Source organism: Hipposideros armiger, unplaced genomic scaffold (genome assembly GCF_001890085.2).
Source record: "Hipposideros armiger isolate ML-2016 unplaced genomic scaffold, ASM189008v1 scaffold_881, whole genome shotgun sequence".
In the NCBI taxonomy this organism is placed as follows: Eukaryota; Metazoa; Chordata; class Mammalia; order Chiroptera; family Hipposideridae; genus Hipposideros; species Hipposideros armiger.
The window spans coordinates 536,570-555,484 of NW_017732231.1; the positions used below are offsets into that span (position 1 = coordinate 536,570).

The following is an 18,915-nucleotide window of genomic DNA, read 5'->3' on the forward strand; positions in this document are numbered from 1 at the left end:
AACAACAAGGTTGCCAGTTTGATTCCGGCATGGGATGGTGGGCTGCACCCCCTGCCCACAACTATGGTAGATTGAAAATGGTGACTGGACTTGGAGCTGAGCTGTGTCCTTCACAACTAGTTTGAAGGACAACGACTTGACTTGGAACTGATGGGTCCTGGAAAAACACACTGTTTCCCAATAAAATTTCTTTTTTTAAAAAAAGCACTCAGTGGAACCGAAACATTGAAAGTTTAAAGAAAAAACAAACCCGTTAGAGACTGCCTCCCCTTGCATCAATTCCTACTAGGGGCCCAGTGTTGCACACAAAGGTTCTTGTCTTCTCTTCTCTTTTTCTTTGATATTTTTAGCCATCAGGCACCTTGTCTGCAATGTGTGCTCAAGGGGTGAGCGTGAACTAGATCGCTGGTTTTTCAAATGTGTTTCTTGAATCCTTGGAGAGTGAGGGTATAAGGGGCCACCTATTTGGCTTCAAACAGACCCACTCCATCACAGTGTATTTGATGAATAGTCTCTTCCTATTGATTCCACTTGGAAAACAAGGCTTTGGGGGCTAAACAAATAGTTTGGCAATGCACAGGAACCCCCATACTGTTTTCCATAGTGGCTGCACCAATTTACATTCCCACCAACAGCATACAAGGGTTCCCTTTTTTCCACAGTCTTGCCAATACTTATGATGTCTTTTTGATAAAAGCCATCCTACCAGGTGTGGGGTGATATCTCTCACTGTGGTTTTGATTTATATTTCTGGGGAGATGTCAAAGGGCACAAACCTTCAGTTACATGATAAATAAGTTCTAGGGATCTAATATACAGCATGATGACTATAGTAATTAATACTGTATCATATACTTGAAATTTGCTAACACAGTAGATATTAAATGTTCTCACACAAGAAAAGGTAAAACTATGTGAGGTGATGGGCATGTAACTTGACGGCGATAATCATTTCACAGTATATATGTATATCAAACCATTACATTGTGTACCTTAAATATATACAATCTTCATTTGTCAATTATTCCTCAATAAAGTTGAAGAAAATTGCACAGCACGTCAAGATCAATACCATGTTTCCCCGAAAATAAGATCTGGTCTTACATGAATTTTTGCTCCAAAAGACGCATTAGGGCTTATTTTCAGGGGATGCCCTATTTTTTCATGTACAACAATCTATATTACGAGACAGGAGTGGCAACAATAATGATGACAGTTAACAATGATGGTCCACACATATGCGATGAAATCATGCTAGGGCTTATTTTCCGGTTAGAAAAATAAATTTTCGGCGAAACATGGTAGGAGCTACCCAGTTCTGATGTCCCATGCCCATGACACTAAAGTTCTGGGGCACTAAGATTCTATGACTAGATTGAATCATGGGGGTGAGGTTCTGAACCATTCCTGGGTTCCCAGGGAGCCTGTCATGTTCAGAGATACTGAGATCTCTGCACATCTGGGTGGGAGCCTAGCAAAAGTTTTATGGCCCCTTCCTGGCCTCCCAAATCCTGAAGACCACCATGTGAACACAGGGAACACCAGAGAAGGTTCTCGGATCTCCTCATGCCTTTGGTTCCTTTGCTTCTTTCTCTAGATGCTTCATTTCAGAGAAAGAGTTAAGAATGACTCTCAGAAAAAAAAAAAAAAAGAATGACTCTCAGATTACTATACATGCTCAATCATTTCACTAACCCATACTCTCTTCTCCACTTCAAGTCCAAAGATGGATGACAATGTGCCATGTCCCCTCCTCCTAGTCTGCCCGTTATTGTCCTGTGAACTTGCCTTGATGCAGAAGTTGCTCAGCAGTTCAGGACCTCCCTCCTGATGACTTCATCATGACCTTAACCAAGACTTCTCTGGAAGTTCCCACTCTCCTACTATCTTTAAAAGGCAGGCAGAGCAGCCAGCCAGAGGAGCAGAGAGGAGCAGACAAACTCAAAAATCAACAACTCTTACCTGAAGCTCACGTCCTCACCCTCCACCATGAAGGTCTCTGCAGCCCTCCTGTGCCTGCTGCTCACCGTGGCCGCCTTCAGCACCCAGGTGCTGGCTCAGCCAGGTAAGCTCCCTCTCTCTCTATGACCACCTCTAGAACTATCGCATCAGGTCCCATGACTGAGCAAGAAGTGGTCCAAGCTCACAATCAGTGGAAGACCCAGAACTAGAAACCCAGGCCACTGAAGCCAGTCCCCACGTTCTTTCCTGCCATGAGTATTGAAAGAGATGTTGTATGTATCCATAATCTGACTGCCTTTGCAGTGTTTGGGGTCTGGGGACACCAAAGAAAGATCCTTTCTTACTGTGGGCATAGTGGGCATTTTGGGCAGTGCTGGTGGTATTGGTGGGGGGAATTGCTTGATTGGAGGCTCAGAAGTTTTACTGGACTCCAAGAAAGCTTTTAGAAATGGTGGTTAGAGGAAGGAAGGCAGGTCCCAGGGGAATCTTTCCAGGTGACATATTTCGATTCTGGGGAAAAAATTCCTAAGTCTTTGTATCATAACTCGTTTTTAAACCATTTGATGACTTAGATGTACTACATGTATCAATCCAAATAGGATAGTGAATGCTGCGGTAATCAACAATTCTAAATGACCAGTGGCTTGAAACGAGAAAGGTTAATTTTCTCACTCATACTAAATATCTGCAATGTATGAGCTTCAGCTTTTGCTGCATATACTCAGGATTCTAGACTGGTGGAGCAGTGGCCCTCGAAAACATCGCTGCTTACCTTGACAAAGGGAAAGAAAGCTCTCGGGGGTCTTGAACTGGCAATTACTAACTGTGGCTCAGAAATGGCACTTGTCACTTTGTCTTCTCACTTGTGGGTCAAAACTAGTTAATGGCTCCAACCAACCAAAAGTGGCCAAGAAATGCAAGTCCGAAAAGCAGAGAAAGGAGACTACTTGGTGAATGGTACTATCATGTAATGACAGAGCTATTGCTTCCTGCATTGACCAAGTTTTTTCCATACTTTTGCTAGTGGTGATGGGCTCCCACTGTTCAGCTGGGGACCCCAAATCAAAGGCAGAAGTACAGGACCTCAGAATAGATGAATTCTGCCTCCTCTTATATTCCCTCGCCTTCTCCTAAATTTTCTTCCTTCCTTACAAAAGCATGTTTAAAAAAAAAACACACAAAAAATCCTACATACCATTAGTGGCTCAACCTTTCTTTCATTTCTCCCCCAAATTCAGTTTCTATTGCAACTGTCTGCTGCTTAAACCCAGGCACTAGAAAGATCCCCCTTCAGCGACTGCACAGCTACAAAAGAATCACCAGCAACCGATGTCCCCAGAAAGCCATTATGTAAGTAGACAAAGCTCACCCTCTCCCAGCCCAAACATTCATTTCTAAGGGGTATAGGTCAAGAACTGGGTTAGGTTACTTGGACACAAATTCAGTACACAAATTCAGAGCTCAGCCTCTGTCATCCAACCCGTGGATTTTCACAACAGGACAGTTTCCTTCTTAGTTCACTGTCTGGAAGCCATTTCAGGTCACGCCAGTTCCTTTGAGCCAAGAACAAGAATGGCTTGATTGGGCCATCAGGAGCAGCAGCGAACCCTCAGAGCCCCATGCCTCCTTCCACCTCTCCCACAGCAGCCCCTTCACCCCATGGCAGATGGTCCTGAAAATGTGGGGGTTAAATGGACGCAATTTCCAAAGAGCATCCTTCTAATTGCTTCCCCTCTCTGTCCCACAGCTTCAAGACCAAACAGGCCAAGGAGATCTGTGTTGATCCCAAGAAGAAGTGGGTCCAGGATGCCATGAAGTACCTGGACCAAAAATCCCAAACCCAAAAGCCATAAATAGTCACCTTTTTGAGACCAAACCGGAGCCTGAGAAATGCTTGATTCATTTTCCCTGATGTTCCTAAGATATGTCCTGAAATAAACTTGTCATCATTCCAAAAGGAATGGTTTTAATTTAACAATTTTAAAAAACCATATTGCATTTAAGTTATTGATGTTTTTAAACTTACCTGCCTATTGTTTTTAAATTAAATTTTCAATTGTTTTTAAAATATGAAGCTTTGGTCGGGTCCCTTCCCCTCTGTCAGCCCCAATTCAATCCCCTGCAAAATCATTTTGCTTTGCTACTTTGGAGTAATGTTACTCCGCTCCTCCCTGCCTCTCTGGAATCTTGTAAGGATCCTGGCAAAGATCATTGGTGTGAAAATGTTTTGTGTTTCTTAAGAAGACCTTGATCTTATGAACCAAAGTTGGACTCATAATGTAAATGGAAAAAAAAATTGGAGATTACATAAAATGTATCTTTCATTACTCAGCAGTTGTAGGAAACCACACTGAGCCAAGAGGAAGAAAGATAAAACTGTGGGGGTGGGAATTGTGTTCCCGAGAACTGACCTTTTGGCTCCGCTGGATTTCAGTGAGATTCAGGGTAAAACTGGCAGGACCAGAAAACCCTTTCCATCCCTCTGGGCCCCAAGAGCATTTGCCCAGACCCCGAGTACTTCCGTCACTTATTCAGCAGGACCCTCACCACCATCTTCCCCTGGCCAACCTTGCACTTGCCCAAAGTCTCTCCCATGACCCCCTGCAGCAGTCTGTGGTATTCTCCCTGTGCCTGACTTCATTCCTCTGACCATTCTCCAACCCAGAACACACAGGTAACACAGACAAATCAGAGGAAAGCTAGATGACTGTTGACAAGAGGTTCATTTAGACTAAGACCCTATAGACACTTCAGAGGGCTTAAGCCTGAGACTTAAACTCGGTGTTGATGGATGGACAAGTGCAGGGCCTCTGGTAGAGGTATTTCAGGCTAGGTACAAAGGAGAGAGGCAGAGCTTGAGAACATGCCTAGAAGTAGAGGTGCTTGTAATGTGCTTGTCAAGTGGAGCGGGAGCCCATTGGAAAGGTGTAAGGGCTAGGCTCTGAGTGAAATGGTGGGGAAATTTGGGAAGGAAAGTTAAGGCCAGTTTGTGAAGTGAAGGTGGGGAGTTGTGCTCCATTCAGATAGTAATAAGTAAGGTGAACATGTCAATTTTGTCTCCCAAATTTAGGACAATTTTGAGAATTAAAAGGCGATATCGTTAAGAATCGTGCTGGGATCAACACATATGCATTAACACTGTCCCAGGCAAACCCGAGTATCTGGTCACCTGAGTACTGACAGGCACTGGAAGTTTAGATTCAGTGGGGAAGGGCAGCGAGTGCCATGCTCAGAGGTGTTTCAGGAGTAGTCACCAGGGGCTAAGTGCTGGATGGGGAGGGGAAGCGGGGAACAGCGAGCACAGGGTTGCAATGTACAGGCAAGAGGGGACCAGAACCAGGGCAATGGTAGATGGGGAGGCGAGACACATGGGACGGGGTACAGTGAAGTGATGAATGCTATGGACGGAGAAGCATGATGGGTGACATGGAAACTTTCATTACCCCACAAAGTTGCAATTGTAGGGTAGCTGCTTAGACCCAGAAATTTCATTTTCCTCATCACTCTTCTCCTTACAACCAAATGGACAGGACCTGTACTTCCTGTATAAGCAACTCAAATCAGGATTCCTCCACAGCATATGAAATCAGCCTGTATTTCCATCAGCCATGCAACCCCCTATTCCTGGACAGAGATACCAACCACATCCCCAAGGGTAGAAAAAAGATCATAGGGGCCCTGCTGGTGTCACTCCATGTGGCCTAAGGCTGTTAACCTGGAGGGCCGATGGCTCACTACATCATGCTGTGTCCAGCAGGGTCACTGCGTCGCCTAGCTCCAGGAACACCCTTCATACCGAAGTCCCATTGGTCCACTGTATGCGGTGGCCATGGCACAGCAATATAAATGAGGCACTCAGAAAGAGCACTGACCTGGGAGACAGGTAACTTCCATTTTGTCCCTACAATAGGTCTCTCACTCTGTTATTTTGGGCCTTGATTACCTCATCCAAAATATAAGGATAGGGCCAGCCGAGTGGCGTGATGGTTAAGAGCTGGCTTGGGATGCCAGAGGGCCCCGGTTCGGATCCCACATATGAGGGCCAGTGACACTGCCCTCCGCAGCTAAGATGCTGAACAACAGCTCAACCTGGAGCTGGGCTGCCGTGAGTCGCTGGCGACGGCGTAGGCTGCAGCCCCTGCTGCAGTGGGTTGCCATGGGCTACCATGTGTGTAGCCAGCAGCCAGCGTGAGCGGCCAGCAGCCGCAGTGAGTGGCCGTTCAGAAGCCGGCGACTGATGTGCCTCACCTGGGAAGAGCGCAATGATGGTGCCAACTTGGGCCAGTGAAGCAATGTCCTCCACAACTAGACTGAAGACCAAAACGACAGCAACTTGTCTGTTCCCCTTCCCCCAATTCCCCAGCACTGTTCCCATCTCCCAATCCCCCAATTTAAAAAAAAAAATCTTAAAAAAACAAAAACAAAATATAAGGATAATAATGTTTCAGGGAAGGAATCTAACAGATGATCCCACAAGATCTCTTACACTGAGAGCACTTTCTCTTGGAAAACATCATTATCTCCACCCACTGGGGAAGGGAGGGTTGGGTGACGGCTCGGTACTCACATTCCCAAGTCGGACAGGGCCCAAGGTAGCTGCACACCTACTATATCTCAGACTGAGCCTTTCTGGGAAGCTCCTCTGTGAGAGACGCATGTAGAATAGAAGTGTAAGGGCAAAATTTGGTAGATCGATAACATAATTAAACTTAGCGAGTCTGCAGCTTAATCCATCCTGATATTCTGCTGTTTCCTCTTTGTTTCTCCTCCCACTGATTAACTGAAGAACTCTGTTCCCTTTCTCAAGTTAATTAACAAACATCCTAACCTGAAAAGAGCAGCTTCTTAAATCCTCAGGTGTCTGGACATCGGGACCCAAGATCACAACCCCCTAGCAGTTTTTGGCAGATGGCTACAGACAATAAGATTTAAGATGACACTGAGGCAGCCCTGAGGCCTCAGAAGACCTCAGGAGACAGCTTCTCAGCTATTAGCCCCGAGGCCCGCTTTCCTCTGTTCTTTCCCATTTACCTGCCTAGGAAACCTCTTAATCATTTTGGCTCAAGGAAGGTGGTTTTTTTAGACACAGTCTGCCATCTTCCCTAGCTGCTGGCATCTAGGATAAAGGACACCTTTCTCCTCACCAACCCTTGTCACGCTAGGTTTTGGACTCTGTGCAGCAAATTGCACTGAACCTGAGTTTGGTAACAGAAGCATGGGCCCCCGGAGCTATCAGGGAGCTTCTAGTGGTGACCACAGAACGGCTCCCTTTCAGAGCAATCACTGGACTCCATACTCCAGGTGCATGCAGCAAGCCTCCCACCTCTCCTGCAGCCTAGCAGACCTCGGCCCTAACTGCCAACCAGGGATGCACCTCCAAATGTCAGCATGTCTGGGAGGCAGGTACCAGCAGGCCAGCAGTGGGGTGGCCACAGGACAGCTCGGTGGAATCAATAGACCCTCTGGTGCCTGGCAAATCTTGAAAGGGCATCAAGAAGGGAGAGCAGAGGGCGAGGGAGAAGTGCCTTCTCTTTGTGAAAGACTAAACAGAATCTGCCCACATCCCCCTATGCCAAGCTTTCTTCTCTTTCAAGGAATCCTGAATCCAATTCACCTCTAACTGGGCACAGCATCCCCTGCCCCTGGAGAATGAAATTGTGGGCACAGAGCAGTGGAGATGTTGAAGCCTTCTGATGGCACACAGATCCCAAACAGGAACCAGAGATATCACCAAATGGTTTCTCTGGGAAGCAAACTCTAGGTGGAAATGGTCATGCAGAGTATACTGAAAGAATATGGAAAGTAGGACCGAGCCTATAGAGAGAATTTGTACTGTGACACAAAGCCAATCTTAGCCAATCCCACGGGAAGCTTTAGGATAGGGCTAGCCCAACTGCGGATGAGGGCACAGGCTTTTATACCCTCGTTTCAACCAGTCATGGATGCTGGCGGCTCCTGGGGAAAGGGCATGACTCTGGGCAAAGCAGCTCCCCTCAGCCAAGCACAAGCTGAGGAAACTCAGCTGCAAGCTGCTGGCTGCCAGTGCTCAGCAGCTGGGGAAGGCTCCTTCAGCCCTGGGAAGGAAAACTCAGGGCAGCACCCCAGGGAATCCAGCTGGACCCACCCCTTGTGCTGCCAGGGTCCACTGGCTTATATAATACTCTAGAAAACTCCTCCAGGAATCTATCTGATGGGCCTCTTTTTTCTTAGGAAATTTGCAAGAGGAAGGTTGCAGGGAGGAGTGGGCTTGGGAAGGGGGGAGGGCGGGTGAAAAACCCGCACTGCTGCTGTGGCAGTGGGCCCTAGACAAAGGCCTTCCCAGACCATGTGGTCACTAAGGATTTTGCGCGGGCTTCAGACAAAGACATTCCTGGACTGTGTGGTCACCAAGACTTCCGCATTTAATATTTCCAAATTCCTACCTCACCCAGGAGCCAGTCAGGAACTGGCACAATGGCCACATGTTCTAATAATAAATCTTAGCTGCCAACATGGAAACTTCAGGGTATATAGCCCCAAGTCCCACCCGGGTCGGGGCTCAGTCCCTGGATGTAAATCTGCTGAGCCAGTGCTGGCGTTAATAAAAGTTGCTTCCCACACCTTGGTGTCCTATCTCTCTGTCTGGGTTCCCCACAACACTGCAACTGATCTTGGCTGGGACATGGTGATTTATAATAAGAAATATATATTTAGTTTTAAACTCCATGCTTGACACAGTTCCTAAAACCCTTGGAATTTCGTGTGCCTGAGAGCCACACACATGTTTTTTGTTATGTTAGTGAGGTAATTTTGGAAAGCACCTGAGGAAAGGGGCTGGTTGTTAGTGGAGACAACCATGTGATTCAAAGATGGGAATTTTAAGGGGCCGGCTGAGTGGCTCAGTTGATTAAGAGTTAGCTTAAGAGCACAAACTCTGAACAACAGCGCCATTGGTTTGATTCTCACATGGGCCAGTGACTCTGCACCCGAGCTGAACTGCCACTGAGCTGCCAACAGGTGGCTGAATGGTTCAGCTGGTGAGAGCACGTGCTCCTAACAACAAGACTGCCTGTTCGATGGTGGGCTACGCCCGCCCACAACTGAAACTGAACTCAGCACCTTGAGCTGAGCTGCCACCCTGATGGCTCAGTAGATACAGTGCGCGCTCTTAACAAGGCTGCTGGTTCAACTTCCGCATGGGATGGTAGCTACGCCCACCGGCAACTAAGATTGTAACACAGCACCTTGAGCTTAGAGGCCGCGAACTGCTGATGGGCAGCCAGATGGCGACTGGCGCCCTCCACAACGAAGACTGAAGAACAACTTGGCTGGTCCCCCTCCCCAATTCCCCAACACTGTTCCCCTCCCCCAATTTCCCAATTAAAAAAAAAAAAAGATTGGAACTATTAGTCTCATCCCCAGGCCTCCAGGGATGGGAAAGGGGCTGGAGGTTGAGTTCAATCACCAATGGACAATGATTTAATCAATCGCAACTATCTGATGTGGCCCCCATAAAAAAAAAAAGTAAAAAGACAAGGTTGAGATCTTCAGGGTTGGTCAACAGGTGAAGATTTGGGGAGACAGGTGCACTCAGTAAGGATGTGTGAGCTTTTCATCCTTCCCCCATACCTTGCTTGCCCTGCGCACCTCTTCCATCTGGCTGTTCCTGAGTTATATTCTTTATAATAAACTGGTAATCCAGTAAGCAAAATGTTTCTGAGTTCTATGCGCCTCTCTAGCAAGTTGATCAAGCCCAATGAGGAGGGTCCCTGGAACCTCCTATCTATACCTAGTTGATCAGAAATAGGTAACAACTTGGATTTGCAACTGGCATCCCAGGCGCATGTGTAAGGGGGCAGTCTTGTAGAGCTGAGCTCTTGAACCTGTTGGATCTAACGGCGGATAGTGTCAGAAATGAATTAAATTGTAGAACACCTGGCTAGTGTCACAGAATTGCTTGGATGTGGGGAAAACCCACACAGACACATTGAAATTGGAATCAGAGTCTTGGGTACTTCTCACTCCTTCCTTGGACACTCACTCTAGATTTCCCTCACGCTCAGATACCACCACCTCTGCTGGTCTAGGTGGCTTGCCTTCAGGGTGGACACAGACGGTCATCCCAAGTTAGCAGAGGGGAACAATCATTGGATGTGGGTTGTCCCCAGAAAAAGGAGTATGACCTTGAAGAAGGACACTCCCTGCAGCTGCAGGCAATTCCCAGCAAGGCACTCAGTGGAGACCTGTTGGTCACCATTACGGCCAAAGCTGGGGCGGGGGTGACTACCTTGGTCCTGATGGTGGATGGGGCTCTAGGCAGAATCCACTATAAGGATACAGGCCTGGGCCTAAGGCATGATCTCTGAGTCCCGGACATCTGCTCCAGCTACTTTGTAAGGTAATTATTGGAAATTCACATTTTCTCACTGGGCTTTAACTTATCTAACCATTGTGGATGGAAAAGGGGCCACGTATTAACCTGACAAGCTCAGGAGACTGAAAATAACCACATAAGATGTGAGCATAAAAAAAATTTTTCATAACTAAGTGGGCTGTGGAGGGAAGTCACATCTTTAGCCTCCTTCATAAACTTAATCGCGCCTTTTCAGTGGGCCTGTCTGTTGTCTTTTTGCACCTAAGATAACATCTTTGGAATGTCAGTAATCCTTCTCCCCCCCCCCCACTGGGGCTGGAAACTGCAAAATTCCTCATTATTGGGTCATAGGAAAAGTCATGACGTGTTGTTCTATGTTTTTCGTTGCAAAAACGCGTCATGACTTTTCCGACGACCCAATATTATGCTTGTCTCCTGAGTACCATCTCTATGTGCTGTAAAGAGAGAACTGTTTACTATCCTTCACCCACCAATGTACAAGAAGTACCTGTCTCTCCAATTTACTTTTATCCAATCCCAGAGATTGCCCCGCTTTGCTTTCTCCCACCCGCTTAATCTATCACCAATGGATTTCATGTAACCTTTCTCCTTTGATTTTACGTATAAAATAAGCTGCAAACTGCCATTTTGCGGGGCATTTTCTCAATCCTTTGAGATTTTGCTTCCCGGCAATTGTTGTCAGTTTGGCTCAAATAAACTCTTATAAATTTTCTCTTAGGCTGGATGTTTTTCATCAACACCATAAAATGGATTCTTGATCTAGATGTATGACTTCTAATTAGTGATGCATTAAAATCACTGGGGACATGTCCAAAAGCACAGATTGTAAGTTATTTCTTCCCAACACTCAATGTGTGAGAGCGAGAATGGAGCTAGGGACGGCGTTCTAGCTCTTAGGCTGGCTTCAGCTGCGGTTTGTTCTGGACTGGCTGTGTAACCTCTGGCAAATCATCTAATCTCACCAAAGTGGGGATAAGGATGCCTGCCATTAGAGGATTATGTGAAATAATTGGCAAAGAGCACTGTAACAAAGGCAAGGGTGTGTGTTCAACAGCAGTTAAAAAGTGTTTGTGCACAGAGGCAATTCTCACTTTTGTGAGCGCTGATCTGGGGAAGGCATTTAGCTTCTCGGAAGCTTCAGTTCTTTTATCTTTATAATGAGCATCATAAAAGCGCTTATCTCAGAGGCTGGTGCGGAGGATTAAATTAGATAACACCCGGAAACTCTATAGCCCCTGGCGTGGAGAACAGATTGAACAAAAGCAGGTATCATTATTGATGGACTATTGACCGCTTGTCAGTTGCAGTGCAAATGAGCTTGTAGAATGCTTCTTCCAAAAAGTGCAAAGCAACTTTGGGGAAGGCAGTGACACCGTCAGCACTCCCAGGCTAATGGTCCCTGGGACACATTAGCCATGTTCCTCTGAGGCCCACAGCACTAAAATATCTGATCCTTGCCACTGGATCTGGGACCTCTTCCCACTAACTGGCATGCCTCTTGGCTCCTTTTATTTTTTTTTCTTTTTTACAAATTTTATTGGGGAACAGTGTGTTTTTCCAGGACCCATCAGCTCCAAGTCAAGTCGTTGCTTCATCTACTTGTGGAGGGTGCAGCTCTGCGGCTCATGTGGGCATCGAACCAGCAACCTTGGTGTATTGAGTCTGCGCTCTAGCCACCTGAGCTAACCAGCCGCCTTGGCTCCTTTTTCATAATACAGGCATTCCTGAAACCTCATCCTCCCTGCAACATATCTCCGTTTGGAAGCATGAGTGAGTTTGGGGGAGAACCTGTGAGACAGTGCCATTGGCTTACACTTTCAGTCCCTTCCCAGTGAGGCCAGGCCATACTTCTTCTGAAGTCCCTAAAAGTAATGACTGCTGAACGTACTGAGAACTTACTCTGTGCTCGTACTCACGGTTCAAGACGCTTTTCATACGTCAATCCATTCAACCCTCACAATTCGTATTCTCCCCACTCCCAGAAGTGGAAACAGGTCCAGTTTCTTATTCCTCATCCTTTCCTACCTCCCAAGGTTAATGAGCAAGGGGGGGGGGGCTTTTATCTAGTGGACACAAATAGTATTTTCCCTGGTCCCAAGACAGGGGCGTTCTGGGCGTTCACCCTGAGTAAGTCCCTAGAGGGAAGGGGCTCATCCGTCGAAGGCCATAGCCCTTGATTATTGATGTGACATCCCCAAGAGACATCCAGGCCCTGTGCCTCCTGTCCAGGCCCTGTCCTCCACATCCATGTGTCATTAATAGATCTTTAATGAAACCTGTTTTCTAGGAAGGGGGAGCCTAGTCAGAAGCAGGGATGCTCATAGAGCACAAGGAGAGCTGGACAATTGTCCTTGAAAGACTTCCAAGCCAGGGGATTTCCTGCTGGGTTTTTTCTCTGATGCCCTTACTTATGCAGTTCCCCCGCCTCTGCACCAGCTGTCCACTAGAGGGAGCCAGTTCTCAGCAAGTAGTAACCGTGAGCGGGCCGTGTTCATACCTTGTCCGTTAGTATCATTTCCAATACTGAGTCTTGATGTGTGTGCTGTCAGGGAGAGGAGTTTAACTGGATTAATATATTTCACATCGTGCTGGTCCCTGGAGTCCTGGGTGTGAAGGACAGGCCCCTCCAGCTTCTGCATCACGCAGACCTCTCCACTTGCCCTGGCTGACAGATTGGGATTCCCGCTATGATCCCACGTGGGGAAAGATTTTGACAGCTAAACCAAGGTTTGAAAACCACATCACTCCAAGTTCTTTATAAGCCACCCAGCTTTGACATCCTCTGATGCTACCATCCAAGAGCTTTATCACTGCAGAATTCCTGGAGTCCTTGAGTCATTCAAAGCTAATTGAATACCATCCTGGGCTCTAACAAAGTGAGCAGGGTTTAGCAATGTAAAGGTGTGTCAACCCTCAGGTTGGGATCCCAGCCACAGTGCTGAGCCCCTCGTGGGGAACCTGCCAGAAGGTGGAGACAGGAGGAACTTTGGATCTGCCCATCTCTCCTATGACCTCCTTTATTTTTTTCCTTCCCTTTTCTACACAAGGTATTTCAGAAGGTATCCAACAAAGCCCCTAAGATGATACAACTGCGAGCATTTCTTGTCTTAGACTGGGCATGACCTCATCTGCTCCCATTCCTATTTCAACCTCGTGCATCTCAGCGCTGGATAGAAAATGTGCCCAGTCCCAGGCCACTGGTTCCCTTTCTTACTTCTTGGAACCCTCCCTAGGATCCAGTGTTTACTCTGCAGATTTCGGATCTCAGCTCATCATTCCTTGATTGTGACCCTGTCATGGTAAAGGCGTCCCTCCTATCTTCATAATTCTCCACTTCCTATAAAATACCGGATCATAACTCTGTAAAAACCAAGCAGAGCAGCCAGAGGAGAAGAGAGGCCGAGACAAACCCAGAAGCTCCCATGGTTTTAGGAAGTGGGGGGCTGTGCCCCCATAGAATGCCCTTTTAACATGGCTGGTCTCCGTGCAGATTAAAGGCAGGGTCGTTCCAGCACTGGGATTTCAGTGCCCAACACCAGCCTGCCGGGATGCAAGGACTCCAGTTACCTATTTAGCACCAGCCCACAGACATTCCTTTCCTCACCTGCCCACCACCCCCTCCCTCCCACCCAGTGAATACCTCCCACCCGATCTATTGCAGTAGCCTCTGGAATTTCTCCCCATCTTTCATTATCCCCTTCCTTCCAGCCTAACCCCCAAAGAAATATTGATCTTACGTGAGCAGAGACCCCAGAGGGAGGCTATGCGACCACAGACCTCATCGTCAGGTGACAGTTTTCAGTGAAGAAGAGATGTAAGCAGGACCTGTCTGAAAGGATGGGGTGAGATAGGAGGGGCGGGTGCTACGGAGTCAGTTCAGATGGACAGGAGAAGAGGAGGCGAGGAGCAGGGATCTCGTTTGTCTGGAATTTGGTCCAGGAATATGAGACAAGTTAAAAATTTTAGAACGCGAGCTTACAGTCATGTTTGAGAGGATCTTGGATGTCAGGATGCACAGTTTCAGTTTCATTCCGAAGGTGACAGAAAGACCCTGAGGGCATCTGATCAGCAAGGAAGGAAAGTGACATAACCAGAGGTTGCTTGAGGAAGAGAAAGCTGGCAGCTGTGGGCAGGATTACGAATGGAAGGGAGGACCTGAGAGTGGGTCTCGGCAATGATCCAGGCAAGAAGTCATGGTGAGGGTGTGGGAGGGGAGAGGAAGAGGAGGCAGCTTGGAGGAGGAACGGGGTACACTGGGACTTACTGAAGATATTTATTCATTGAGGACAGAGAAGGAGGGCCAGTGGCTTCTGTCCCAGAACCAGGCTTCCAAATACCACCAGGTGGTATTTAAAGGCAGGCCTATCCTGAGCCCCCAATTTATTTCCCTCTATTGCTATCCCCTAAACCCAAACTATAGAGGTTTAGAAATATGTATTTAAAGAGACAGTCTCGGGCCGGCCGAGTGGCTCGTTGGTTAAGAGCTGGCTTGGGATGCCAGAGGGCCCCGGTTCAGACCCCACATATGAGGGCTAGTGACACTGCCCTCTACAGCTAAGATGGTGAACAACAGCTCAACCTGGAGCTGGGCTGCCGTGAGTCGCCGGCAACGGCATAGGCTGCAGCCCCTGCGGCAGTGGGTTGCCATGGGCTACCGTGTGTAGCCAGCAGCCAGCGTGAGCGGCCAGCAGCTGCAGTGAGCAGCCGTCCAGAAGCCGGCGACTGATCTGCCTCGCCCGGGAAGAGCGCAATGATGGTGCCAACTTGGGCCAGTGAAGCAACGTCCTCCACAACTAGACTGAAGAACCAAAAGACAGCAACTTGTCTGTTCCCCTTCCCCCAATTCCCCAGCGCTGTTCCCATCTCCCAATTCCCCAATAAAAATCTTTAAGAAAAAGACACAGTCTCCTCTTCCTGGATGGCCCCCTAAGGTTCCACGGCAGTACGTGAGTTCGACACAAGCTCTTCTTCCCAAAGCCTCCTCACCAAGAGTAAAGACGAACCAGCAGGACTCGTGTCTACCCATCCTGGGGAGAGACGGCTGCTGTGGACAGCAGAGCACTCAGCAGAATGAGCTGCTGGGAAAGTCCTGGCCTCGGAGGGAGGGGATCGTTGGTTATGCTCACAGAAGTGGCACTGATTCCTGTGCACTTAGGCATATCAAGGTCTCCTTCTGGGCCTCTGTTTCCCTCTCCATTGAATGGGGATAACACTGTGTCACAGGCAGGAAGTATGACCTCACACGTTCCCCCAGCTGTAGGAGCCATGTCTCTTGGCTGGACATTGTGGGACATAGACATCACCATGTGTGCTGGCTGGGGAAGAGTTAGAAGGGGAAATGTTTCAAATCTGCCCCCAGGGCCAGCCTGGGTTACTATGAACCCACTCCTCGCTCAGTCATTGCCTGCCTACACGCAGAGTTTTCATTAAAACCCCAGCAATGGACCCAAATTTCCTAAACTCCCGGAGCAATTAGCAACCAGACAACTTTTTCATCCTCATGCCGGGTCCACTAGTTGTGTGTGCCTCTTGCCATCAAAATCTCACCGCCAAATGCAAATCAAGAGTGACCCTTAAAACTCCAACCAAGCATAGGTGCACACAGTGAGTTGGAATACAAACGACTGAGATATCACTCTATGTATCGATACTCAGGAGATGCTTGGCACTAGGCAAGTCTTGGGCTGAAGGTGGGCAATGGTAATAGGCAGGGAGTGGTGAGGTGGGCTTCCCATGTCCGACCTCAAAGAGAATTTGCTTCCACTCCCTTTACAAAAACCAAAGCTCTTCATTCTGAAGTAGTCCTCAGTTCATTTGTCCTCCAACTCTTGTCCGCAAACCTGTAAACTCAAAGCATTGGAGACATTGGGGCCTCTGATAGAGCAGAGTTCCCACCAGGTACCAGGAACCAAACATAAATGTGAGACATATAACTGAGCATTGCAGCCTTGACTTTTCCTTAAACTGTGTCTCTGTACTAAACTGTCGGGCGAGCTTGTGCAAATCATTTTCCTTCCATGAGATGCAGGTTATCCATCCATTAATATGCTTTTGCACCAGACTGATGACTTCCAAATTGGCTATGAATCAAAATCACCAGGACTGCTTCTGAAAGCACAGATTCCCAAGCCTCCTTGCAAGATTTTGAGTCAGGATGTTGGCTTTGGAAAAGTGCCCCTTTCAGATTTTTAACCAGTTCCCCTGGGGACCTGAGGCACAGCCTGGTCTGGGACCAGGCACTGGATGCTCTCCGAGGTTCCTCTGTGCTCTCACATTTGGTTCTGCCCCCTCTGTCTTGAACTTGCATGGTAGGCTTTGTCATGGCCCGCCTAACTCTTACATGGTCCACTGGTCATCCCCGGTCCTGACTCACCACAGATTAGCTCTGTGACCTGTCAGAAAGCACTTGACCTCTTTCTTTTAATGTCCCTTTCCATTGTTTCTGTGATTTTGTGATCGCTGAATAAATCTGGGGCAAAGCTATGAAACCTAGCCAGGACTTGTGATTCCCAGCATATTCTTCCTGACCCTGATATTCCTTGTGAATTCCTTGTGAATCACTTAAAAAGATAGAGACCGGCTTCCCTTGCAGGAGGCTCATGTCTTCCCCAATGCTAACTTATCCCTGTCCACTACTACCTAATTTTTTAGATCAGCCTCACCATGCACAGACTCCTAAATTACAAGAGCCCTGCTGTCTATGCTTTAGGGGACTGCTAACTAGGAAGCCCCCAAGGAGGGGAGAGAGAGCGAAAGCAGAAAGATCACTTCCCTGGGGACATGGACAGAACAGCGGCAGAGCACGAGCAGTCTCGAGTTTCGTTTTAGCTTGTCACAGTCAGATTTCCCAAACCCAGATAAAAACCAAAACCAAAGGAGGGAAATTGCGAAATCAGGGAGAGAGACTTGCTGACAGCAGTTCTGAACTCCCTGCAGAACTTGGTCACGGTGCCTCTCAGTGCCTTCCTTAGGCTCTGTCTCCCCCTCCCTTTGGGGCCCGGAACATTCAGCACCTCGGGCTCTTGTGAGGATTTGGGGACCTCTTCTCCCCTGTATCCAGGAGACTCTTTTTATTTCCTCATCTACAGCAGAGGCCTTCCTGGAGGTCCATCTCCACCACATGTCTTCCTCAGGAGACATGAAAACAGCTAAGGGAACACTTCTGTACAAGAGTCCACAACCGGTTCCCTTCCTAGCATCTTCTGCTCAGTACACCCCCTCATTATTAATATCCATAACAGCTAACTTATTAAACAATCCATATGCTAACAGCCCACTGTCAATGCCCTTTGCCTGTGTCTACTTGTTTGATTCACACTCATTTTTTTTTTTTACTGATCGGGGCACTGAGGTCCAGTGAGCTGAAATGAGCATCCAAGCATCCCAATCCCGGTGGTCTGGCCCCAGAGATCATGATCTCAACCAGCATCCTGCCTCCTAGAGCTAAGCGGCAAGCAGCTCTTCCCAGCCAATTCCTAACACCCTAATGCCCTAAGCGTTTCAAGAAGGTAATCGTGGAAGAATAAAAGGGAGGGGAGCAGAGGGACCTCTTGGCCCAGAAATGGCCAATATGTCACAGACGCTGTGTCCATGGAGAACCTCAGTAAAGAACCACATCCCTATTTCTCATAGCCCCACATAAGGCCTCACGATCGTTTCAACAATCCTCTTGGGTTGGCACTCACACTGAAATCTATGTGTCACCCCTGATCTTGTGTATTCCCACATTTATAGATGAGGCAGAGGGACCCAACAGAATCTGGTTAGGTTACGTAGCTACTTGGCAGGTAAGCCAGGGTTACACCTGCTGCACACGAATCCATTGCATCTCCTAACCCACCTGTCATCCTCATAATGGACTTTTACTATTATTTCTATTTTTGCTTCCAGAAGCACCTTTTCTATCAAGCCACATCACTGGGGAATAAAAACATCCTGGGCTTATTCAGTGGGACAGTGGCCTTGCGTGTGGACTGGGAGGTCAATACAAAATTAACTTGGAAATCACGCTGGACTATGTGTGCCTGTGCTATGTGATGCAACTGGTGGGGCAGTCCCTAAAGTTTAAAAAAGCTGCCATCCTAGAGCTTAAGTTCCTTCTTCTTGCTAGAGGAAACCCTGACATCAGGGATTATTTTAAGTTCTGGAACTTTGGTATTGTTAAGAGATGATTCTGAATTTGCAACAAATGGAATATACCAAGGGTAGAAGTTTTAAAGTCTCTCCTAAGTAAATAAGAAAAATAATTGAACTCCCAAGCTAAGGAGAATTACTGGAAAATTGACAAGACAAAACACAAAATACTGAAACTGCACATGAAAATACCAACCAATAAATAAGAATTTAAACAAGCAGATACCAGAATTTTTTATTAGCTTACTTTTTAGTTGAGGTAATACTTTCCCTCAATACAGCTCAATAAAGTTAAGTCGCATTTATATATGGATACATTTCATGTAGCCACTACCCAGGTCAACATTCATAGAACTTTTCTAAACCCTAAAAGTCTCCCTCCAAGGAAAGTGAACAGAGGTGGTCTCAGAGATGTGGGGGTGCAGTTGATGGCTGTTGGTTGGGGG

General features: G+C 47.4%; 1 protein-coding gene across 1 annotated transcript; it reads left to right on the forward strand.

Annotated features, from left to right (window-relative positions):
* The first annotated feature begins 1,895 nt into the window (after nucleotides 1-1,895).
* On the forward strand, nucleotides 1,896-4,213 carry LOC109374972 (eotaxin). The gene is made up of 3 exons (XM_019630037.1): nucleotides 1,896-2,065; nucleotides 3,201-3,312; nucleotides 3,710-4,213. The coding sequence occupies exons 1-3, from the start codon at nucleotides 1,990-1,992 to the stop codon at nucleotides 3,813-3,815; spliced, it is 294 nt and encodes a 97-aa protein (XP_019485582.1). The 5' UTR covers nucleotides 1,896-1,989; the 3' UTR covers nucleotides 3,816-4,213.
* The last annotated feature ends 14,702 nt before the right edge of the window (nucleotides 4,214-18,915 follow it).